Genomic DNA, 25,327 nt, shown 5'->3' with positions numbered 1-25,327 from the left:
TGATTACAGGACCTTTTTTATGTTTGCGTCGGAACGCATCATAGTAGTAGTAGTAGTAGTAGTAGTAGTAGTCACTCTTCTCGACTTGATGGACTTACGACCGGTTTTTCGGTCCCTATCAACATTGTAAGTTGGAGTCTACCTGTATATTTATTTATTTATTTATTTATTCATTCATTCATTCATTCCAAAAGCACTATGGTCAGGTGTCCATAAACTTTTTGTCCATAGAGTGTAAATACACCATTGAGGGAAAAAATGAATTGTGATAATGTGAATATTGATCAGGAGAATATAGAGCTGGGGGCAATTTTTACTCTGTAATTGGTTTTGGATGAGAGAAATTCCTCATATTTCATAATTCCTCTATTTCATATTAGAATTTATAATTTAAAACTAGTTATTACAAAAAAATAAACCCAAAAGTTTTTTCAGAATTTATGTAATTTTTTTACTATTCTTTATTCGTAATTAAAATGCATCTATCTATCTATCTATCTATCTATCTATCTATCTATCTATCTATCTATCTATCTATCTATCTATCTATCAGGGGGGGGGGGGGTGCAAACCTTCGCACATCACCCTACTACATTTTTTTTATTTTTTTTTAGAAACACGACAAACAGCACACGATTCGTTTTTCAGTCGTTTTATTATAACTTAAAATAAATATCACCAAACAGCAATAAAGCAGGAAACTCGACTGTCAACCTGCAGCATCGCTTTGGCCTTCAAACAAACAAAAACAAACAAACCAACTTTATCAATAAAGTGGAATCAAAGAGGAAAAAAACAAACAAACGTAAATCCATAACACGTCTTTTTGCTTCTTCTGTAAAATCGACACACACCTCTGTTGAACCGCGGTACAATAATACACGCAGGAGGGGAGAAACGTCTCGCAAAAACATAACGTTTACAAAACCTGACGTAGCTTCGTTATTAGCAAAATCAGAATCAAGAAAAAAAATAAAAATAAAAAAAAACATTTTCAGTATCCAGGTTTCACTGGGGCAGATATAAAAGAGGCGGGGCTTAATTAGCACAATCTACAGCAGCGATTTTCTTTCCCTGTGTTTTATTTATTTACCGAGTATTGTCTTCTAACAACACTACGGGTCTACTGTGGGGAAAAATGCTTCGTTTCGAATACACGACTGTTTGGATTGGACGAGCTGGACGAGGTCAGGTACGGTATTATGTGTGTGTGTGTGTGTGTGTGTGTGTGTGTGTGTGTGTGCGTGTGTAATATTTCCATAAAAGAAAGTCTTTAGTTTACGTAGAAGGTAGTTCGCCGATACACCAGGGTGCCATTACATTTGGGCTTAGGGAGCATCTGTATTGAGAAGTGTCCTATTTAATTGGATTGGTGTGTGTGTGTGTGTGTGTGTGATCATATCTGCATTTTGATTGATGCATGGTATTCAGAAATATTGGCACCTTTCATAAAATGGTCAAATCTATCCATCGATCTAATCTATGGAATCAAAGAGGCTAAACTGACTGTGCACTCAGATTAGGAGGGGCTCTAACTGCCGGTTATATCCCACCCTTTAGATGCCACTAATGCTCTAACTGCCCCTCTTTAGATGCCTTCACTGCTCTAACCACATTTTAGATGCCGCCACTACCCTAACTGCCCTTTATATACCATCCTTTAGACACTACAATTGTCCTAACTGCCCTTTATATGCCACCCCTGTCCTAACTGCCCTTTAGACATCACCACTGGCCTAACTGCCCTTTATATGCCACCACTGTCCTAACTGCCCTTTATATGCCACCACTGTCCTAACTGCCCTTTATATGCCACCACTGTCCTAACTGCCCTTTATATGCCACCACTGTCCTAACTGCCCTTTATATGCCACCACTGTCCTAACTGCCCTTTATATGCCACCACTGTCCTAACTGCCCTTTATATGCCACCACTGTCCTAACTGCCCTTTATATGCCACCACTGTCCTAACTGCCCTTTATATGCCACCACTGTCCTAACTGCCCTTTATATGCCACCACTGTCCTAACTGCCCTTTATATGCCACCACTGTCCTAACTGCCCTTTATATGCCACCACTGTCCTAACTGCTTTTTAGACTGTACCACTTTTATTTTTGCATTCATTTTGGAGCTAAAACGAATAAACAAGTGACCCAATAACTTCTGCACCAACTGTGTGTGTGTACAGCTGAAACTGAGCCTTCTTTCTTTCTTTCTTTCTTTCTTTCTTTCTTTCTTTCTTTCTTTCTTTCTTTCTTTCTTTCTTTCTTTCTCTCGCTCTCTCTCTTTTTCCTTGATTCTATATTTCCTGTCAATCACAGCAACACTAGTTGGTCACCAAGAAAACAGAAAGAACTGATTACAAAGTGGGGAAAAAAGCCCTTTCAGCATTTATTTAGCCACGCCCTCTGTCCCCGGGGAACAAATTCACGGTTGGACACGTGTAAAACCCCTTCATCGTCCCCACTGGCCTGTGTTCCAAATATCACACTTGAAAGGTGCCAATACTTCTGGAGGGCCTCGTAGGTCACTTTTAGCAGCTACGAAAACAAATACGGAACAAATGAAAATAAGATTTTTGGAAAGAGAAACTTGTGCTGGTTGTAGTGGGATTTGTGTGTGTGCGTGTGTGTGTGTGTGTGTGTGTAGGGTTTTTCTACAGAATACGACGTGTAGTGAGGTTTCTGTACATACAGCTCCCGAGTGTGTACGCGCACCAGACCATCTCGATATCGCGATACGGCACGGCAACAAGTTTCCGCAGAGTATCAGACATCTGATTTCCAGTACGGTTTTATAACCATGACCCGGGTTTCATATCGTCTACTTTATAACTCATTATATATTATTTTCATTCATGTAAATATTTATAAATAATATTTATGTATTTATTTCCGTTTGTATTCTTGTTTGTATCCCTTCTGGTTTTTACATATTAAATACTATCGTAAATGATTATAAAACTTCTGATAAACAGAGCAGGTTCGATCTTGGGATCAGTTTTTCTTTTTTTTTACCCCTGATATCAGAGATATAGTCCAGTACAGTCGAATGCAAAAGTTTGTACACCTTGAAAAACAGAGAAACAAAGAGTGGCCCTGACCTTCTGTTACCCAGAGCCTGATTTAGACCCCACCACTGCCCTAACTGCCCTTTAGACTCCTACACTGCCCTTTAGACCCCTCCACTGCCCCAACTGCCCTTTAGACCCCTCCACTGCCCCAACTGCCCTTTAGACCCCTCCACTGCCCCAACTGCCCTTTAGACTCCTCCACTGCCCTGTGGACTCCTCCACTGCCCTGTGGACTCCTCCACTGCCCTGTGGACTCCTCCACTGCCCTGTGGACTTTATCCTTACAGTACATACTTAGTGTCTTTCTGACTCTTGATTTACACAGTTTTCAATTCATTTTGGAGCAAACTTTTGCATAAACTGTATGTGTGTGGAATCCTCCAGACAAGGAAAAAAAAACTGCTCCCAGATCAGCGCTCTGACTTTCTGTCTATACTGTAACTGAGTTTTGTTTCACAGCCAAACCACACCAAACCTTTTCACATCTGGCTGTCTCTCTCCGTCTGTCCATCTCAGTCTGTCTCTCTCCATCTGTCTATCACTCTCTTGGACTGTCTCTCTCTGTCTGTCTATCGGCCTCTCTTCGTCTGTCTATCAGCATCTCTCCATCTGTCTATCAGACTCCTCCGTGTGCCTTTTTGTCTCTATTGGTCTCTCTTGCCATCTCCCTGTCTGTCTTTCTCCGTATTTATGTCTCTCCCTGTCCGTCTATTGCCGTCTCCCTGTCTGTCTCGCTTGGTTTGTCTCTATTGGTCTTTCTGTCTGTCTCCATCAGTCTTTATGTCTCTCTCTCTGTATTAGTTTCTCAGTCTCCCTCAGTCTCTCCCTGTCTGTTTGTCTCTCTGTTAATCTTCTTGTCTCCATGTCTGTTTGTTTGTGTGTCTCTCTCTCTCTCTGGTTTGGGTGGTTTGTGCTCGGCGTCGCCTGAGTGAGGTTCACGGTTAACTGGCAGTTTTGCGTATTGTAAATGAATTCTTTCTCTTTATTTTAATAAAACAAAACCTGAAGAAAAAAAAAAACAACGCAGTGTCTTTCTTTCGTACTCGTTTCCCCGCGGTGTCACAAACTGTGTGAGAGGCGGAATACGGTATACAGCGTGATGCAGAAACGGAAAACATGAGAAGTTTTTCGCAAGCCAAGAACCCTGTCTCTCTGTCCATCCATTATCTGTCCATCCAAATTATACGCCCATCCATCCTTCCGTTCGTCAATTCATCCATCCTTCTATCCATCCATCCATCCAGACTTTCACACACGTAAGGCAACAGTTTTGGTTTTGTTCCCCAGAACGGCTCTTCCATACACACACACATACACCATATTAAAAAAACAACAAAAAACTCTAGAAGCTCAAAGTCAGTGGTAATACTGATGGAAATAATTTAATGCACTGAAAAAATTAACCTAACAAACGAAAACAAACAAACCAAAAAACCTTGATCTGCTGTAAACAACAACAATGTTGAAAATGTACAAGACTTACTTTCTTTTTTCTTTTTTTTTTTTCCTTCATGGGTTGACGAGGTTGGGGTCAAACCCATCTGTGCAAAACCCCCTTTTCCCAACATTGAAAATAAAAAACAAAACAAACAAACAAGGAATGGAACGAAAGAAAAACCTCCCCAAATCATTAAATAATGAAAGAAAAAAACAAAAGGGAGAAAGAAGAGGAGGAGGAGGAGGACGAGGAGAAGAGGGAAAGAGTGCAGACTTTTCCTAGCATGGCTACGTAATTTCCTTGAATGGCCTCAGGATGAAAGAACACTGGCGCCGGGTTTACAGCGAGCTTCACTCCCGCCCGCTGGCTGAATACGAGAATTGTGGGAAATGAGGTCTCCTTTCGCTGTCGGCCGAGTCCATTCCATCCTCGTCGACTGCGGAGGTGAGAAACCACAGATCATAGATTTTAATATCGGACTTTCAACTTTACATACGATGAAGAAAGATGCACATTTTTGCAAACGACAACACGCTACACTGTACAGCCAAAAATGTGTGGACACCTGACCATCAGGTGCTCCTTTAGTGAACACTTATTTCTTCATTTAGTCTCCATTTGCTCTTATAATAAGTTCCACTCTTCTGGAAGATGTTCCACTAGATTTTTAGACTGGTGTAGATTTGGGCTGCAGTCCGCATTCACATTTATCCCCTATAGCAGAAGATCTTCTACTCCAAATCCATGTAAGGAATATCTTCATGGAGCTTGTGCACAGGACCATCATGCCGAAACAGTTTTGTGTCTCCTAATTCAAATCAAAGAAACATTTCATGCTACTGCATCCAAAAACACAATTGGCACCTCCAAGTTTGTGGTTAAAAAAAAAAAAAAGAAAAAAAAAAAAAGCGCATATGGGAAACGGTGGGTGTCCCAATACTTTTGGCCCTAGCGTACAGCATTCTCGATTTTTGCCACACCTGCACAGAACCTGTGTGTAAACGCTATGTGCTCTCAAACCCACGGATGCCAGGAATGATGCCACCTTCATTATAGCGCACCACATAGCGTACTGTTACCATGGGAACAGGAGTGGACAGAGACTTGTATCCAAGTTGGTGGCATATGAGAATAATTTCTTTCCCTTGATTTGAATACGTACAAATGTAAAATGTTGGGGGTTTGAAAGTTTTCTTCACATTCCTCATATAAGGTTTTTCTACGTTAAAATATAATGAAGCGTTTAACGTATAATGCATTTTTGTCGTGTGATAAATATGAAACCCCCCTAAAAAAAATTTATATATGAAATATATATATAAAATAATTTAAATTACATTAATAGAAGAAATCTATGCAAAATTTATAAAAAATATTGATATCGAGTGAACGTCTAGTGTTCAAGCCCCGGTATCGCCAAGCTGCCACTCTTGGGCCCTTGAGCAAGGCCCTTCACCGTCTGTGCTCCAGGGGCGCTGTATCATGTCTGCCTGCTGGGGTACGTGAAGAAAAGAATGTCACAGTTCTGTAATGTATATGTGACAAATTACGGCTATTCTATTTAGCTAATTTTTCATTTCTGAAAATTGTGGAGGTCTTTTCTGCGTTTTTGACACATGCATGTTCCTTTTGTCATAAAAAACACACAAGAATTGGACAGTAAATGAGTGGAAGAAAGTTCTGGGGAGTCCAAATAGGACGTTTTCGTCTCTAACAGAAGAACTTTTGTATAACAGAGAACAGGAGAGAAGATGTGACCACAGTGTCTCACCCCCAAACTCAAACATGGAGGTGTTGTGAAATGAATCAACATGGCAACCATTCCATAATTCAACACCATTCAATTCTGACTGGACTGCGGCTCATTGGATCCGAATTCACCGTACGACAAGACGATGAGCCGAAGCGACGAATACGTCCGAACTATGTAAGAGTTATTTAGAGTGATATCCATCATGGAAACATCTCCCCAGTCACTGCACCTAAATCCTATTGAAATGCTCTGGGATGAAGTGGATCGTAAAGAAATCTCCATCTAGTGAAGAACATCTTTGGAGAGTTTTTTCAAGAGACACAGCAAAATATTTCAGCTGAATGTTTTGGAGAAACAAAGTGTCCGGATGCTAAGAGTGTGTGAAGCTGTTCTTCATGCTAAGAAAGGATTTTTCAATGCAAATCAAGAGGAACATCTGGACATTTATAGATTTGTTTGGTCAAAGAAACAGGCATGTGTCCCTCAAAAACTATAGTAGACTCCACACTTTTTACAGGAACTGTAGGATTAAATTGGTATTACATGAACACGTGTGTTGCTGAATAGTACAGTTTCAGTCTCTGGCGTATTGAGTATTGAGATTGGGCAGTATTTACTGTAAAAACAAAGGAAATGCATCTTGCAGAAAATATGATAAAACACAGACTGGGTTTTCACACTTACACTTCTCCGGAGGGGTGATGGTGATGGTCTGAGCTGTGAACTCCTCATCAAAATACCTGGTGTCTGTTTCTGACGTGACCTGGGGCATGAACGGAGGAATGAGCTGAAAGAGAAAGAGAAAGAGAGCGAGAGAGAGAGAGAGAGAGAGAGAGAGAGAGAGAGAGAGAGAGAGAGAGAGAATCAATATAGAGCTGTGACGATCATGTCGATACCTTATATACACCATATGCCTGAATTTTCCAGCCATATGTGGAAGAATGAATTTTCCCCTCTGCATGACAATGTGCCTGTGCACAGATCCCACTCCATGAAGATATGCTGTCCATGAGGTGGAAAATCTGGAGGATTTCCCGCTATAGGGGTCTCCTCACCTCCTCTCCATCAGTACCTGTACTTCCCCTGAATGAAATCTCACATTAATCTCCACAAAAATCTATTGGAACATCTTCCTTGAAGAGTGGAGCTCATTATAAGAGCAAATGGAGACTAAGTGTGGAATGGGATTTTTAGAAAGGAGCACATACCAATTTTAGAGTCAGGTGTTAGAGACTTTTTGGCCATATATTGTGGTATAACGTCTACAATAACAGAGTGATCACATGGTGCTTCGTGGGTACCTTTTTGTCATAAACGTCCTGCCAGTCCAGCGTTGAGAAGAAACTGTGTCTCATGATCTCCTTGGCATCGTCTGGACCTCCTCCCAGCCTACACACACACACACACACACACACACACACACACACACACACACACACACACACACACACACACACACACACACACACACACACACACACACACACACACACACACACACATTTTTTTATACATTATATTATATCAATTACACAAGAATCAGATTTTTAAATTCATGTTGTCTCAGGTGTACACACACACACAATCACGCCCATGCACGCACAGAAACACACACACATACATTGAAACAGACACACACGAAGATACATACACACCCACACCTTTTGTTAGGGTCTTTGATGAGCAGGCCAGAGAGCAGGGACTTGGCATCAGCAGAGAGGGTTCTGGGAAATTTGATTTCTTCCATAAGAATTAGTTCAAACAGCTTCTCGTGGTCCTGGAAGCAAAACACACGCACACACACGCACACACACGCACACACACGCACACACACGCACACACACGCACACACACGCACACACACGCACACACGCACACACACGCACACACACGCACACACACGCACACACACGCGCACACACGCGCACACACACGAATACACATATTGAAGCCATGAAAAAATTAAAGAATAAGATCCTGCACATTTATCACATATAAACGCACAACGCAACACACAAATATTGACCACAGCAGCGACACACACTCCAACACACACTCCAACACACCTGATTATAAAAGGGAAGGCGTCCACACATCATTTCGTACATGACCACACCGAGGCCCCACCAGTCCACCGCTCGCCCGTAATCATTATCCTCCAGCACCTGAGCACAGAGCGAGAGATCACTCACAGGGTTAGGGTACGCTCTGCTCTGAACACGCTCACGTAAGCCTCCAGCACCTGAGCATTAATCCATCCAAGCACTTACAGCGTCGCATTACACTGCCGAGCTCTGTGTGTGTGTGTGTGTGTCTCATGTGCTACACTTAGCAATACATTTACTGCTTTAAAATTGTTTATTTTATCCAGAGACAATACTATGCTTTAAACTATTTTATTATATATATATATATATACAGTGGGTACGGAAAGTATTTAGACCCCCTTAAATTTTTCACTCTTTGTTATATTGCAGCCATTTGCTAAAATCATTTAAGTTCATTCTTCTTCCACATGAATGTACACACAGCTCCCCATACTGACAGAAAAACACAGAATTGTTGACATTGTTGCAGATTTATTAAAAAAGAAAAACTGAAATATCACATGGTCCTAAGTATTCAGACCCTTTGCTGTGACACTCATATATTTAACTCAGGTGCTCTCCATTTCTTCTGATCATCCTTGAGATGGTTCTACACCTTCATTTGAGTCCAGCTGTGTTTGATTATACTGATTGGATTTGATTAGGAAAGCCACACACCTGTCTATATAAGACCTTCCAGATCACAATGCATGTCAGAGCAAATGAGAATCATGAGGACAAAGGAACTGCCTAAAGAGCTCAGAGACAGAATTGTGGCAAGGCACAGATCTGGCCAAGGTTACAAAAAGATTTCTGCTGCACTTAAGGTTCCTAAGAGCACAGTGGCCTCCATAATCCTCAAATGGAAGACGTTTGGGACGACCAGAACCCTTCCTAGAGCTGGCCGTCCGGCCAAACTGAGCTATCGGGGGAGAAGAGCCTTGGAGAGAGAGGTAAAGGAGAACCCAAAGATCACTGTGGCTGAGCTCCAGAGATGCAGTCAGGAGATGGGAGAAAGTTGTAGAAAGTCAACCATCACTGCAGCCCTCCACCAGTCGGGGCTTTATGGCAGAGTGGCCCGACGGAAGCCTCTCCTCAGTGTAAGACACATGAAAGCCCGCATGGAGTTTGCTAAAAAACACCTGAAGGACTCCAAGATGGTGAGAAATAAGATTCTCTGGTCTGATGAGACCAAAATAGAACTTTTTGGCCTTAATTCTAAGCGGTATGTGTGGAGAAAACCAGGCACTGCTTATCACCTGTCCAATACAGTCCCAACAGTGAAGCATGGTGGTGGCAGCATCATGCTGTGGGGGTGTTTTTCAGCTGCAGGGACAGGACGACTGGTTGCAAACGAGGGAAAGATGAATGCGGCCAAGTACAGGGATATCCTGGACAAAAACCTTCTCCAGAGTGCTCTGGACCTCAGACTGGGCCGAAGGTTTACCTTCCGACAAGACAATGACCCTAAGCACACAGCTAAAATAACGAAGGAGTGGCTTCACAACAACTCCGTGACTGTTCTTGAATGGCCCAGCCAGAGTCCTGACTTAAACCCAATTGAGCATCTCTGGAGAGACCTAAAAATGGCTGTCCACCAACGTTTACCATCCAACCTGACAGAACTGGAGAGGATCTGCAAGGAGGAATGGCAGAAGATCCCCAAATCCAGGTGTGAAAGACTTGTTGCATCTTTCCCAAAAAGACTCCTGGCTGTATTAGATCAAAAGGGGGCTTCTACTAAATACTGAGCAAAGGGTCTGAATACTTAGGACCATGTGATATTTCAGTTTTTCTTTTTTAATAAATCTGCAACAATGTCAACAATTCTGTGTTTTTCTGTCAATATGGGGAGCTATGTGTACATTCATGAGGAAGAAGAATAACCCTAAATGATTTTAGCAAATGGCTGCAATATAACAAAGAGTGAAAAATTTAAGGGGGTCTGAATACTTTCCGTACCCACTGTGTATATATATATATATATATATATATATATATATATATATAAAAACGCAGTTTATTATTAACATTTGTAGAGTTACATGTACATTTAAAAAATTATTTCAAATAATATGCCTGCTTGGTTAAATAATATAATAAATCAATTGAATGCAATCACACTTATTATATTGATTACATTGAGTAATCATTTAAATTGGCACAAATTAAATTGATAAAATAAAATTTTATAGTTTACATTATATAGACATAGATGTGTATGTAAGTGTGTGTAAGCCGTGAGGCAGCTGTGGTATTTGAGTCAGTAATGAAACTCAAATCAGTTATCTGCCTCGGCTATTGGCTGAAAGACGTTTGCAGACTCAGAGTCAGTATCCAGATGCAACAGAGTTATGGGATGTAAACTCATAATAATATACAGATCGAGTCTAAGATCCAAGTCGACTGTACACCAAGTCACCCCTGGATGGTTTGATCCAGCGTGTGAGAAGGCTAAAGGATGTGAGAAACGTACTACCTCAGGTGCCAGATACTCAGGAGTTCCACAGAACGTCTTCATGGTGGCGGCGTCGGTGATGCCTTCTTTACACAAGCCGAAATCTGTAATCTTAATGTGGCCATCTTTATCCAGCATCAGGTTCTCCAGCTAAAGACACACACACACACACACACACACACACACACACACACACACACACACACACACACACACACACACACACACACACACACACACACACACACACACACACACACACACACAGTTGTATGAATTAAAGAAGTACATAAAGTAAAAATGACTGGTTATTTAAGGGTTTAAAATTTTTATTTGAGTTATTTATTTAAGTATTTTTATTATAATTAGTTTTATAAATACAGTGCGTCCAGAAAGTTTCAAAGAGCTTCACTTTTCCCACATTTGATGTTACAGCCTCATTCCAAAATTTATAATTATTTTCCTCAAAATTCTATAAACAACAACAACTTCTTTCGGCTGCTCCCATAAAGGGTCACCACAGCGGATCATCCATCTACATACCCCCCTGTCCTCTACATCTGCCTTTGTCACACCAACTACCTGCATGTCTTCCCTCACCACATCCATAAACCTCCTCCTTTGTCTTCCTCTTTTCCTCCTTCCTGGTGGCTCCATCCTCAGCATTCTCCTACCAATATAACTCATGTCCCTTCTCTGCACATGTCCAAACCATCTCAATCTCGCCTCCCTCACCTTGTCTTCAAAACGTCCAACATGCTCTGTCCCTCTGTACATTGCTCTGTGCTGTGGGGATGTTTTTCAGCAGCAGGAACTTTAAGACTGTGTCAGGATCGAGGGAAAGATAAATGCTCATCTTTCCCTCGATCCTGACACGGTCTTCCAGTTCCTGCTGCTATAAAACATCCCCACAGCATGATGCTGGCACCACCATGCTTCACTGTAGGGATGGTATTGGCCAGGCGATGAACGGTGCCTGGTTTCCTCCAGACATGATGCTTAGCATTCAGGCCGAAGAGTTCAATCTTGAGAGTCCTTCAGGTGCCTTTTGGCAAACTCCAGACAGGCTGTCATGTGCCTTTTACTGAGGAGAGGCTTCCGTCTGGGCACTCTACCATACAGGCCTGATTGGTGCAGTGCTGCAGAAATGGTTGTTCTTCTGGAAGGTTCTCCTCTCTCCACAAAGAAACGCTGGACCTCTTTCAGAGTGACCATCTAGTTTGGGACTTTCAATGCTGCAGAAATGTTTCTGTCCCGTTCCCCAGATCTGAGCCTCGATACAATCCTGTTTTGGAGGTCTACAGACAATTCCTTGGACTTCATAGCTTGGTTTGTGCTTGGACATGCACTGTTAACTGTGGGACCTCAAATAGACATGTGTGTGTCGTTCCAAATCATGTCCAATAAAGATAAATATAAAGATTTCAAGCAAACTTCTTTCACGTTGTTATTATGGGGTATTGTTTGTAGAATTTTGCGGAAAATAATGAAATGAATCCATTTTGGAATAAAACTAAGATAACAAAAAGTGTAAAAAGTAAAGCGCTGTGAATTCTTTCTGGCTGCATTGTCATTTATAATAAATAAATAATTAGTAATATTCATATACCGTCGTCCCCCCGTCTATCGCAGTAGTTACATGCCAAAACTGACTGCGGAAAAAACTAATTTGCGTGATAAATGATAGACGCCACACTAAAAAATTTTTTTTCTTTTTATTGTTTAAGCCATAAATCATCCTCCCACACTCTTTAAACACACACAGAAAACATATATAGCGTAACATATTTATATAAAATATAGCAAAATGAATTTTGTGTAAATTCGTAGAAATATCATATTTACAGTGAGTACTGTAGTGTAGTGCAGTACCGCAGCATAGTTTCTCTGCTTGTTTATTGGTTGAAGTGTCTTATGACATCAAAAAAGGGGCTGAGTTAAAGATACACATCATTGCATTTTTATTTTTTTGGCTAAATTTGGTGACGTCTGTCTTTAACTCCGCCCTTTTTTCAATCAATCAATCAAATTTCAGTTATAGAGCGCCTTACAACAGCCAAAAGGAGCACAAGGCGCTTTCCAGTAAAAACAACAAAATATAACAACACAATAAAATAGCAGTCGATTATATAATAGCAATTTTCTGATGTCAGAGGACACTACAACCAATAAAAAAAGCGGAGGTTTCTTGTGATGCTACTCATTTCTTATGATGGACTAAAATCGGCACCATTCGCAGAACAAAACAGTTATGTTCCAAATTGAAAATCACGATCAAGTGGGACTGCGAGATTCAAACCGCGATAAATTAATTTTTCATTCATTTATTATTTTCCAAAATTCATATAAACAATATAGTATAATTGATCTTTTTTTATTTTAATCTCCATTTAAATAATTTTATTATTAAAAAAAAGAAAAAAGAAATCTATTATATAAATAATTCAGGAATAAAATCTTTAATATAAAATTATTTTATATGTATACTTTTTGATGATTTGTTATTTTTTCACAACTACACAGCAATCTTTTTTTTATAGTTCTTATTTTTGTATTGACAATTAATATATTATGATTAGTTTTTCATTTATAAATATATATATATATATATATATTTTTTTTTTTTGTGTTTTTTAAATATTGTAAAAAATCATTTTATATTTTTATATATACACAATTATTTTTTTAACACAGATAAATAAATATAATGAATAATTTACATTTTTGTAAACATTCATACAAATAATTATTTTTATTATGAATTTTTTTTATAATTCATACATACATTTGCTGAGTTTTGTATTCTTTATTTATATATATAAAATTCTTTAATTTGAAATGTTAATTGTTGCATTTATATAAATAATTGCAACCTATTTCAAATAATTATTAAAATAGATATTTAATATTCATATAAATAGTTAGAAATGTTATTCATATGAATGGTAATATATATATAAATAAAATTATTATTATAAAATCATTTTGGATGATGTATGTATACAGTATGAATGTACATGCTTTGGTTTATGTGTGTGTGTGTGTGTGTGTGTGTGTGTGTGTGTGTGTGTGAGAGTGTGTGTGTGAGTGAGACACAGAGCATGTTAGAATAAACAGCTGAAAGCCGGGGCTTTACCTTCAGATCGCGGTAAACAATTTTAGCAGAGTGCAAATAATCCAGTGCAGAGACGATCTCAGCGCCATAGAAGCGAGTCCGGTCCTCCGAAAACACTCGTTCTCTCGACAAATGAAAAAACAGCTGCAGAAGACAAACCAAAACATAAACAAAACGAGGAACGTCTGATCTTTTCTGTAATGAGTCTGTGGAGCTTAATGCTAACTAGGTGTAAATCTAAAAAGCCTAGTAGCTCTGCTATAGTAGACTAGCAGCAACTTTTGACAGCAAGCTAGCTACCACAGCTAGCTATCTACTGAACTCTAATGACTAGCACCAGAAGCCATGCTTGCTACTAAACTAGCCGTCATTTGGTTGTCTGTTGATTTAGTAAAGGAAACTAGCAGCACGACGCGTAGCATCACGCCTCACCTCTCCGCCGTTGACGTACTCCATCACGAAGCACAGGCGATCCTTGGTCTGAAACGAGTACTTCAGGGACTGTTTTGGGAAATAAGAAAGGATTTCAGGTACCTTCTCACCAAATACTTCACACCATACATGGAGTATAAGTGAGTTTTCAGACGCACTTACGGTTAAAAAGGGATGCCTAGTGTTTTTTAATACCCTGCTTTCAGTCAGAGTGTGGGCCACTTCATCCTGAACAGAGAAAGAGACACATATACATTACAACGCATATCCAAGCTTGTCAGGAAACTGGGGTCAGAGCGTAGGGTCAGCCATGACAAGGGATGGGTACCGAGAACCTATATTTCTTGAACCGGTACCAAATTGGGTCAAGACCAGCCTACCGATAAGCTTTAGGACAAATGATACCGTTATCAAAACTTGCTTTGTTTTATCTGCGTATACTTTGGTGTTAATGGCGAATTAGAAGCTGCTGCTTGTCATTATGTGTCCCTGAATAATGTCATCACACGACCGACGTTTGCTCCACGTACTGTACGTGTGATAAGAGTTGCAAAAATTTCAGGTATTTCCAAGATTGGAAACTTTCCATGTGAAATTACTAAATTGCAGGTGAGCCTATAACAGGGAACTTAAATGTAGTTGAAAAAAAATCGTGCCTGATAATAATTTTGGATTAAAACAACCAGATTTAATGCAACTACAGTTAAATTTCTACGTGCACATTCATCAATCACTTGCACACGCCACATTTACTGCAGGGCCACTGAGGCCACGCCCCCTCCATGACACTGTGCGTTCCTGAATAACACAACACACATCATTTCTCAAATCCTACCCACAAAATGATGTCAGAAAATTTCCTCTTGGCAAGTACCGTAATTTCCAGACTATAAAGCGCACCCTTGTATACAAGCCGCAGGTGTCTACAGTGAAACTAATGAACTTTAAGCAGGCTTTACCGAAAGACAGTGTCTGTTACACGGTGTAACGGGTGAAATATGTTGTGGCTCCTTTAAGAGCAGAGCAGCATTTTGGGAACAGCACGTCACTGCATTCTTCCGGTATTACTGCGTGTGTGTGCGTGTGAGACTGAGGATTATGTGCTCATTATTTTCTGATGCTCATTTCTAAGTTTCTTTGACTAACCCGTAACGCTGTTGCCAAGAAAAATAAAAAAGCACGAGTTTTGGAAACCTGTCTGTGCTTATATGATTTCTGTTGCAACTGGAGTTAGTGAGCTCTCCCTTCACCCAGACTCAACGCAGAAGCAGTAGCCGACCAAGTAGCCGACCAAGAAAGTCATTGTTCACTGTCTTCCTCCTTCCTTTCACAACTATTTCTCTCGGGAGTTTATCTTTTGGCATCGTCGTGCGTTTAAACATCAACACCGGTGAAAGTTTTTCTCTCGATGCCGTGCAGCTCAGAACACAGGTGAGGTGCGTTTTTTTTTTCCGTTCGGAAATTTCATTGGTCTAATGTTATGTCGCTCAGTTTTTTTGGCTTGAAGTTTGTGAAACCGGGAAAAACCCAGGTAAAAATTCATATATTAGCCGCTTCATGTTTAAGCTGCGGGGTTCAAAACGTGGGGAAAAAAGTAGCGGCTTATAGTCCGAAAAATACGGTATTTACATTTAGATTATATAATATTAATATATTACATTAATTTAATGTTTGAAACTTCCTTGTGCTGCGTGTAAGCGATTGTTCAACAAAATTATACTAACAATTAAACAAAAGTAAAAAATGTCTTTTTTTTTTTTTTTAATCTGTATTCGTTCGGATGCATTTCAGCTTATGACCAAACTAAATTTTTATATTTATGTTTGTTTATGATACAGTTTATATAAATTTCCCCGCATTTCTGATTAATTCTTGGAAACCAAAATATCCCACAGAAAGTTTCTGGAAATGTACAGACGGACGGACGGACGGTTCGTTCTGTCTGTCTGTCTGTCTGTCTGTATTTATTTATTTACTTTTAAAGGGCCTAATGTGACTTTTTCTGTTAGTTTACACCAGGGGTGTCCAATCTTTTCCACAAAGGTGGGGTTGGGTTGCAGATTTTGAGGGCCACCTCTCAAGGGCCACACCTGGTAGTCAAAAAAATTTAAACGGGTAGAATTTGGTGTGGACTTGATTGGTTTAAATGAAAACCTGCATCCACTTTGGTCCTTTGTGGAAAAGATTGGATACGCCGGGTAGAGGGGAAACAGTGTGGACGAGACTTTGGACAAAATGCACATAAGGGTCCCCTCACCTTGGCAATTATGACCTCCTTCTTCAAGATCTTCATTGCATAATAAGTTCCACTGGCCTTCTCTTTCACCAGGATCACCTTCCCGAATGTGCCTTTGCCTAACAGCTTCAGATAGTCAAAGTCGTTCATTGTCTGAGAAAAAAATTTAATAAATAAAAGGTTTATTTTTTTGCATTGTGGATCTACACAAGCAGAACAAGAAGATCCCGTGTTCTCATACCTTTCGTTTGTGGTGGCTAATGGAGGTGTCCATTTCCTCCTCGTTGACTATCTCGATCTGAGTGGTGGGGCTGCACAGGATTCCTTCCTCTTCCTGCTTGGCCAGCTTATCTGCCACCATCTGTATGGCTTCCACCCATTCGTCCCTGTCACCATAGCAACAGACATACACTTATTGAAACTCATCCGAATCTGGAGCCCATATGATGGAAATTGCGTTGTAGGTAAACGTGTGAAGTCTCCCTCACCTCTCCTCAGGTGTGTCCACGTGAAACGTTCGCTCGATCACAGTGGTCCACTGCAAACATCTGATGATGAAGGTGTTGGGCTTCGGCCTCTCCGTCTTCATCAGCTGACACTCTAAAGGACACAGGGAGGAGAAAAAAAAAAAAAAAAAAAAAAAAAAGAGCGCTAGTGAGACTTTGAGTCATAAGACAAAAACTTAAATCGCCAAGTAAACGTTCAAGAGCCGGGATTCTCTCCAGCCTAAACAGTGCTGTCTAGCAAATGCAAAAAAAACAAACAAACCCAAAAAGGTCAACTTTCCAAAAATTTACTCGTGACTCAGGTCAAAAAAATGTCAGGATTTATAGAGACAGAAAAATCCCTTTGGACGTTCATGATCATGGCTGGAAATCTCGCAAAACTTTTCAAGTTTTTAAATACACTAATCAACATGCGCATGGACAAATATTGATGCTTTAAGCAAATGTATGTTTATTATTAGTGAAACCGAACTTAAAATAGAACATGAAGTCAAAATATACTTGTAAATGTTTTAAAGTGATGATGGTGTTTTAAATTATTTAAATCATCAGGACACCAAATGGAACTTTTTCACACGGACGGTTTTAATTGGCGGATGCGTGCACAATGGCGGATTTTGGTGCTGATTTGAGACTTGGCGCATCAGTAAAACAAATGTCTAGTGGTAAAAAATTAGATTTTGGTCGATTTTTTTGTTCTTTTTTTTTAAATCTGAGAAAAGAAAGGACGTTGTGTACATGTGTGTTGCGTTAAAAGTTTTGATTTCGGCCTTTTTTAAATGTATTTATTTAAAAAAGAATTTATAAAAATGGTCAAACAGAAATGCATGCGGTATTAATCATGCGTTAATAAAACCAGTGCTGTTAAAATGAATTTGCATTAATATTGTGATGTTCCCCATTGGCTGCTAAAACTGTTCTGACTCGTTGAGCATTAACAGCATGAACTTCTTCAGTAGTTTGAACTACTGGAGCTCGTCTGTTGGATTGGACCACACGGAGCAGCCTTAAGCCCTCTGGGGTGCCAATACTTTATCTGAAAGGACTAACAAAAAGATTGAAGAAAGAAGAGAGAGCTCACTGGCCACAGAGAAATTATTGAGTGGGTAGGCAAAGTCTGCATCCTGGGGCTTCTCCTTGTAGCCGATGAAGGAGCCATCCGTCTTCAGGAGGAAGTATCTTGGTCTCCAGTTCTTTATATATTCTCCTAAAAAGACACACAGAGGAACATGGGACTCGTCAGTACTCACGCACAAGTTTCATACACTTGAGACAAACACTCTTGGTGTTTTTTTTTTTTCTTAGATATTAAAGGTTCCAGAGGTTGTAGAACATCCTTTTCTGAGAGGGTTCTCTTGACACTCTTTAGAAGGCAAGAGCCTCCTGCTGGTGTCCTCAGAAAACCTTTAAGAACCCTTTCTGCAAGTCTAAAAATATGGATGAAAATGGCATCGGTTCATCTTTACTGGTTTACTTTTATTAAAAAACAGCCAGAACACATGAATATGCATAGACATTCAAATTGACTCCACCCTATTTTCCTCCTGCCATCCTGAATATTAATATCACTGACATGGACTAAGCAAGCTTTCAGTTACCAGGTTTCTCGAAAGCAAATTCGCACGCCAAGATAGTTTTAAATACTAGCCTAGCTACAACACAGCTATAAAAGAACGAACACATTTTTACTTCAACTTTAGCTAGTTATCTAGCTTAGTTCCATCTAACCGAGTGTTAGTTAAATGTTCAAAAATGCTGCGGATAAAAGGTTCCAGGAACGACACTGTTGTCATCCAATCGCAAATATGATCGTGTCAAACTTTTTAGTGACATATACACTGTATGGAAGAAAGTTTGTGGACACCTGACTATAAGATTGATAGCTTCTTCTGAACATCCCATTCCACATTTAGTGCTTATTTGCCTTCGTATTAACCCCCACTCTTCTGTTCCACTAGATTCTGTGGAGATTTGTATAAATTCCTTCAGCCACATAGATGTTAGTAAAGTCAGGTACTGATGTAGGTGAAGTGAGGAGGCCTGGGGTTCAGTCAGCATGGAAAATTAATCCTTAAGAAGTTCAATAGGGCTGAAGCTCGACAGCAGGAGATCTCCCACATCTTCCAGCCCATGTAAAACAGATTGTGCACAGGAGTAGGTCATGCTGAAACAGGTTTGGGTCTCTTAGTTAAAGTGAAGGGAAAAACATTTCCTGCTACAGGATCCAAAGACACCCTACACAACAACTTTGTGTTAACAGTTTTGAGAAGAACTACATATTGGTTGGAAAAGGTCTGTGTCCTAAGTTGTAGCTTAGTGGTTAAAGATGTTGTGCTTCTCATTAGACAGTCGTGAGGTCAAATCCCACATCTGCCTCTTTCAAACCAACCACCTGCATGTTTTCTCTTACCACATCCATAAACCTCCTCCATGGCCTTCCTCTTTTTCTCCTTCCTTGCAGCTCCATCCTCTGCATTCTTCTACACATATACCCCATGTCCCTCTCCTGCACATGTCCAAACCATCTCAAAATGTCCTGCCTGCACGGTTCCTCTAATAAACTCATTTCTAATCGTGTCCATCCTCATCACTCCCAATGAAAATCACAGCATCTCCAACTCTGCCACCTTCAGGTCCACCTCCTGTCTTTTACTCAGCGCCCTTAAACCACAACTGCTCAGTTGTATAAATGACATAATTGTAAGTCGGTCTGGATAAAGGCATCTGCCAAATGGTGTAAGTGTAAACGTTAATCTCTGTGAATGAGACCGACTTCAAAAGAGTCAGATACAAGCACAAAAATGACCTTGAATTATACAGAAAAAATAAAATCCAACAAAGCAAGACACGAGTGCACACAAATATACACTACTTTAGAGATCAGAAAGTCCTATACCCCCCACCCCCCCACACACACACCAGTAATTATTTTTGTAGAAGAAAGACCAAAACATGACCACACACACTTCTATAGGTATTCCCCCTAAGGAAAGCCAAGAGGAAAAGAGTCAGGATCACACACACACACACACACACACACACACACACACACACACACACACACACACACACACACACACACACACACACACACACACACACACACACACACACACACACACACACACACACCTTCAAAACTTCATGTACTCTCTCAGAGGAAGAACAAACACAAAAAAGAAAATCCCCTAAAGGCCACCAGTAATGAATCAGGTCCAAAAATTTATGTAAACACACAAACACACACCCACACCTTCCCTCATAGGGAAATACATAGATATGAAAAACCATACAAGTACATAAAACATCCACGAGGGAAATTACTGCAGCCTGATAATCATCCGGAAACGTTCTACGTGTGTAAAACTGGATGATGTAGGTATTAAACAACACACAAGTCAAATCCTCAGTAAGACAATCTCTGGAAAAGTATTTAGATAAGAATCTACATACTAAAAAAAACCTAAAAACTACAACCCAAAGAGCAATTAGAAGGGTTCAAATAAAAAAACTAATATACATATATAAACCCTGATATATTTTAAGGGTTAAGGGCCTTGCTCAAGGGCCCAAAGAGCAGCAGCTTGGCTTGAACCCCAAACGTCTGAAACAAAGCGTGTTCTGGTTTTTTCTAAACAGTTACACAACGTTGAGCGATGTTTCTTACTGCTCAAAAGTAAGCTACACCACCATTTTACTCAATGTAACAGTGTATACAGTGTGTCAAAAGTGTGGAAACACCTGGCAACAAGCTTTTATGCTCTTTAAGAGACACAAACATGGTTTAGAGACAGTGGCATTGAGTAAAAGACAGGAGGTGGAGCTGGAGGTAGCAGAGCTGAAGATGTTAAGGTTTCGTTGGGAGTGACGACGATGGACAGGATCAGAAACAAGTTTATTAGAGGGACAGCACATGTAGGACTTTTTGGAGACAAGGTGATGGAGGGGAGATTGAGATGGTTTGGACATGTGCAGAGGAGGGACATGAATTATATCAGTAGGAGAATGATGAGAATGGAGCTACCAGGAAGGAGGAAAAGAGGAAGACCAAGGAGGAGGTTTATGGATGTGGTGAGGGAAGACTTGCAGGTAGTTGGTGTGAAAGGGGCAGATGTAGAGGACAGAGGGGTATGGAGACCGATGATCCGCTGTGGTGACCCCTAATGGAAGCAGCCGAAAGAAGAAGAAACATATTCCTTCAGTTTCTATGCAAAAAACTTGGAAATGTAACTGTAATTCCTTTGAACAAACAAATCTATAAATATCCAGATGTTCCATGTTATTTTCATTGAAAAATCCTCAAGAACAGCTTTACACATTCTCAGCATTTGAACTTTGTTTCTCCAAACATTCATCTGAAATATTTTGCTGTGCCTCTTGTAAAATTTTCCCAAGATGTTTGTCACTAGTTGGAGATTTCCTTTTTGTGATTCACTTCATCCCAGAGCAGTTTATTAGGATTGATGTGCGGTGACTGGGCAGATGATTCTATGAAAGACGTCACTCCGGACGACTGTTTGCTCTCTAAATAACTCTTACAGAGTTCGGACGTATTGGTCGCTTCGGCTCATCGTCTTGTCGTACGGTGAATTCGGTTCCAATGAGCCGCAGTCCAGTCAGAATTGCACAGTGTTGAATTATGGAAGGGTTGCCATGTTGGTTGAGGATTCCTTTCACTATTTAAACAACATATATATAATGAGTTAGTGTGTTCTCCAAATGTATTGGTTACATGACTGGGTTTGTTGCATAGAAACGAAAAGAACACGTTTGTGTCCCAAAAACCATATAAGACGAGGTGTTTCTAGACTTTTGGCAGGTGCCGTGTATTTACCATTTTAATCAAACTTAGTTTGTTCATTTAAACTCCAGGCTCAGAACTAATTTTTCGATGATAATATATCTCAGCACTCTCTCTTTCTTTTTTTTTTTATCTTCTCTCACCTCTCTTCTGCAGCCATCCCTCCTTCACCACGTTCTGGTCGTTCATGATGACCTCGAGCTCGGTGGGTTTAGGGGTCAGGGGGGAGCCCAGTGCTCGTCCTCTTCTCTCAGGTTCGCTCGTCCCACCCCTGCCACCGTGCTTCCTTTCTCTCTCTCTCTTGGTTGGTCCTCTACGCTTCGGCGTCCGCTCACTTGTTCACCACGTCCCTCCCCGCGTCTCGCTCCCCCTGCGTACGCGACCCTTTGGGTGCTCTGGCGCTGAGTGACTCAGCCTGGAAGGAAGTGAAAAAAGAAAAAAATTAACACACACACACACATCATTCTCCCCTCCCCAGCCCAGCATTCCCCCTGTTCTCCCTCTCACACACAGAGACGTTTGCATGAGAAATTAAGTCATTGTTAACAGCCGAGGCGGGTTTCCCGCCCCTCCCCGGCCCCGGCGGTCTCCTCGCGTCTCACTCTTCCTCTCTCGCTCTGTTCACGGTGTAGAGTAAAGCACTGACCTCAGAGCAGCCGGTCTCTCTCCTTATCAAAGCCGACTGAGTCAAACACAGACAACAAAGACAGACTCTGGATCAGCGACGCCATGACCATCGAGTCCTCACAGGTCAACACTTCCTGTCTACGGCTTCAACATCTTAACCTTTGTTCGACACAGTCATCAATTTTACCCCCCATGTTCATGTCACATATACACATATTTACATAGACAGACAGACAGTCAGACAGACAGTCAGACAGACAGTCAGACAGACAGTCAGACAGACAGTCAGACAGACAGTCAGACAGACAGTCTCTGTGCGAGAAAATTAAAACAGGATATTCGAGTGTGAAATTACGTCAGACATTGGCTACTATTATTATCATCATCATTGGTGCTCAGTGTTGCTTTCTTTCCCACATGCAAGAGATGTAGCAAATACATCAGTCTGAACTGAACAGCAAATGTGCTTCCAACAAATCCAAACGTGAGAACAAATTGAGACCGATTAGATACAAAGCGTGCAGAACAAACAAAAGCCAAAAACATGAACACTGGGATCGATTTACAGCATCCTTAGTACCTGCCCGGGTGGCCTGAGTTTAAACAAGGTCACAAGCCTGTTTATATTCTGAAAAATAACACTAATAATAAAATGAATTTATTAAGGATAGATAGATAGATAGATAGATAGATAGATAGATAGATAGATAGATAGATAGATAGATAGATAGATAGATAGATAGATAGATAGATAGATAGATAGATAGATAGATAGACAGACAGACAGCAAAGGTGTTCAATAGGATTGGATCTCTATAGCAGGAGATCTTCCACTCCACCCCATGTAGATGGCTTTGTGCACAGGAACATGCTCATGCTGGATATGGTTTGGGTCTCAGAGTTCAAGTGAAGGGAAAATTTCATTCTACAGCATCCAGAGGCTCATATACAATTGTGTCTAACCTTTTAGGGAACAATCACATATCTATCAATCTGTTTATCTATCAGAGGTTGAGAAACGGTTTAGAGACACAATTGTCATTTACATTTGATTCAACCCCCTTCAACCCCACCGGTTGATACTGGTATAGGCCACACCCACTTCAAGATTAAAACTGAATACCGATCCGTACAGCTATTTCAAACATTAAAACATAAATCTTTCTCTTACACTCCCAAATAAAAGCTATTATGACTCAATGCATTTCAGTAAATGATTACAAACCCTTTTGTTTGTTTTCTTTATTTAGTATATTATTCTCACCAAAAAAAGGAAAGCCCTCCCACACAATTCACACCCTGCTGTAGAGAATGCTATGGCCTGACGTTTTCTTTTCTTTTCTTTTTTTTTTGTATCAAAAATGGCTATTCTACATGTCAATGGACCCCCTGGGCTGCCACCCAGCTGAGGCCTGGGACAACTACCCCAGTCACCCCTTTCACCCTGTCCCTCCCCCTGAACAGTGGGGCAGCAGGCATCAATACAATGCTAATGTTTTCCCCATGCATATGGATAGGATCGGGAAATAAAGCGCATTAAAGACGAAAAACACAACGCGTAACAATGGGAATCATCACTCAGTGTCTATATATAACGATCACGGTCTTCTGGGGTCCTTATAAATATGGATATACTGTACAGAAATTATATATATATATATATATATATATATATATATATATATATATATATATATATATACACACACACACACAGACATCACAGCACACACACACACACACACACACACACACACACACACACACACACACACAGCTTAATTCATCCCTGTTTATTATGAGTGCGAAGAAAACAAAAGACTGGGTACACACGAATAGCTGGGTAGGCGGGGCCAGATGAGATCAAAGATGTAAAATGTTCCGATTATTTCAAAACAGAATACGCAGCGTTAATGTTAAGTTTGTTAATGCGTAAAAATGCAGCGGTTTTCTCGAACGAGCGATCAGTAAAACTAGAACGGAGGTAGAAAAATGGCAATAAAATCGTTATTTGTATAGTATTAGCAGTATTATAATATTAGTATCGCGACACTCGTCCTGTGTGTACAATGTTCTGTGATGCGGAGATGTCCGTAAGCGCCGCGACGAAATAAACGATTAAAAACGTATTGCGATGTGGAAGGACGGTCCGTGCTACAAGGTACGTACCGCTTGGTATTGTATCGGTACAAATCGAATTATCGGGATCGTGATAAACAGCGGTATCGCATCGTCGTGCTGTTCAGGTGTGTGACACACACAAACTCCATCGCTATCCGTTGCCTCGGACGACAGATTCTTCTCTTTCAATGCTTCGTTACGAATGCAAAATCCTCATCGCTTTTCTCCAGCAAACCTAGACATCGCCTGGACATTCCCTGGACATTCCCTGGACAGGAACAATAAAGTGAATGAAACCGAGTCCTTTTAAAAAGTGTGTGTGTGTGTGTGTGTGTGTGTGTGTGTGTGGTGTCATTTCGCCTGCAGTTATATAACCAGACCGCCACCGCACCATCCTAAAAAGGATACAAGATTGACAGGATGGAGAGAGAGAGAGAGAGAGAGAGAGAGAGAGAGAGAGAGAGAGAGAGATGAAACATTCAAATGAATAATAAGTATTATTATTTTAATATTATTATTATAATAATAATTATAAGAATAAGAATAATAATAATGCACACCATGGGTATGGCGATACCCAGTATATCTACATTCTATCTTTATTTATGGGTGCGGCTGAATGGGACGGATTTTGCGGCCTGTCGTATACCACCACCACCACCGAGACAAACAAACAA

General features: G+C 40.5%; 1 protein-coding gene across 1 annotated transcript; it reads right to left on the bottom strand.

Annotated features, from left to right (window-relative positions):
* Window positions 1–636: 636 nt before the first annotated feature.
* Window positions 637–25,327, bottom strand: akt3b (v-akt murine thymoma viral oncogene homolog 3b). Its single transcript, XM_083522812.1, has 17 exons — window positions 25,211–25,327; window positions 25,011–25,045; window positions 22,046–22,317; window positions 18,183–18,308; window positions 17,084–17,195; window positions 16,837–16,981; window positions 16,617–16,748; window positions 14,522–14,587; window positions 14,360–14,428; window positions 13,949–14,071; window positions 10,834–10,962; window positions 8,334–8,432; window positions 7,929–8,044; window positions 7,569–7,656; window positions 6,952–7,054; window positions 1,948–4,950; window positions 637–1,818 (listed from the first exon to the last, which is right to left on the bottom strand). The coding sequence occupies exons 3-16, from the start codon at window positions 22,089–22,091 to the stop codon at window positions 4,865–4,867; spliced, it is 1,440 nt and encodes a 479-aa protein (XP_083378938.1). The 5' UTR covers window positions 22,092–22,317; window positions 25,011–25,045; window positions 25,211–25,327; the 3' UTR covers window positions 637–1,818; window positions 1,948–4,864.

Source organism: Silurus aristotelis, assembly GCF_946808225.1.
Source record: "Silurus aristotelis genome assembly, chromosome: 20".
Lineage (NCBI taxonomy): Eukaryota > Metazoa > Chordata > Actinopteri > Siluriformes > Siluridae > Silurus > Silurus aristotelis.
Note: the sequence above shows the minus strand (reverse complement) of the source record. Positions and strands in the feature narration are given on the sequence as shown.

What these genes read in the sequence shown, in the direction of transcription:
- akt3b (XM_083522812.1), bottom strand. Translation starts at nt 22,091, where the DNA reads ATGAACGACCAGAACGTGGTGAAGGAGGGATGGCTGCAGAAGAGAG. An exon ending in CTAGGCATCCCTTTTTAACC is followed by an intron (nt 14,429 to 14,521) that starts GTAAGTGCGTCT and finishes TTCCCAAAACAG; the next exon opens with TCCCTGAAGTACTCGTTTCA. An exon ending in ATCAAAGACCCTAACAAAAG is followed by an intron (nt 7,657 to 7,928) that starts GTGTGGGTGTGT and finishes GTGTGTGTGTAG; the next exon opens with GCTGGGAGGAGGTCCAGACG.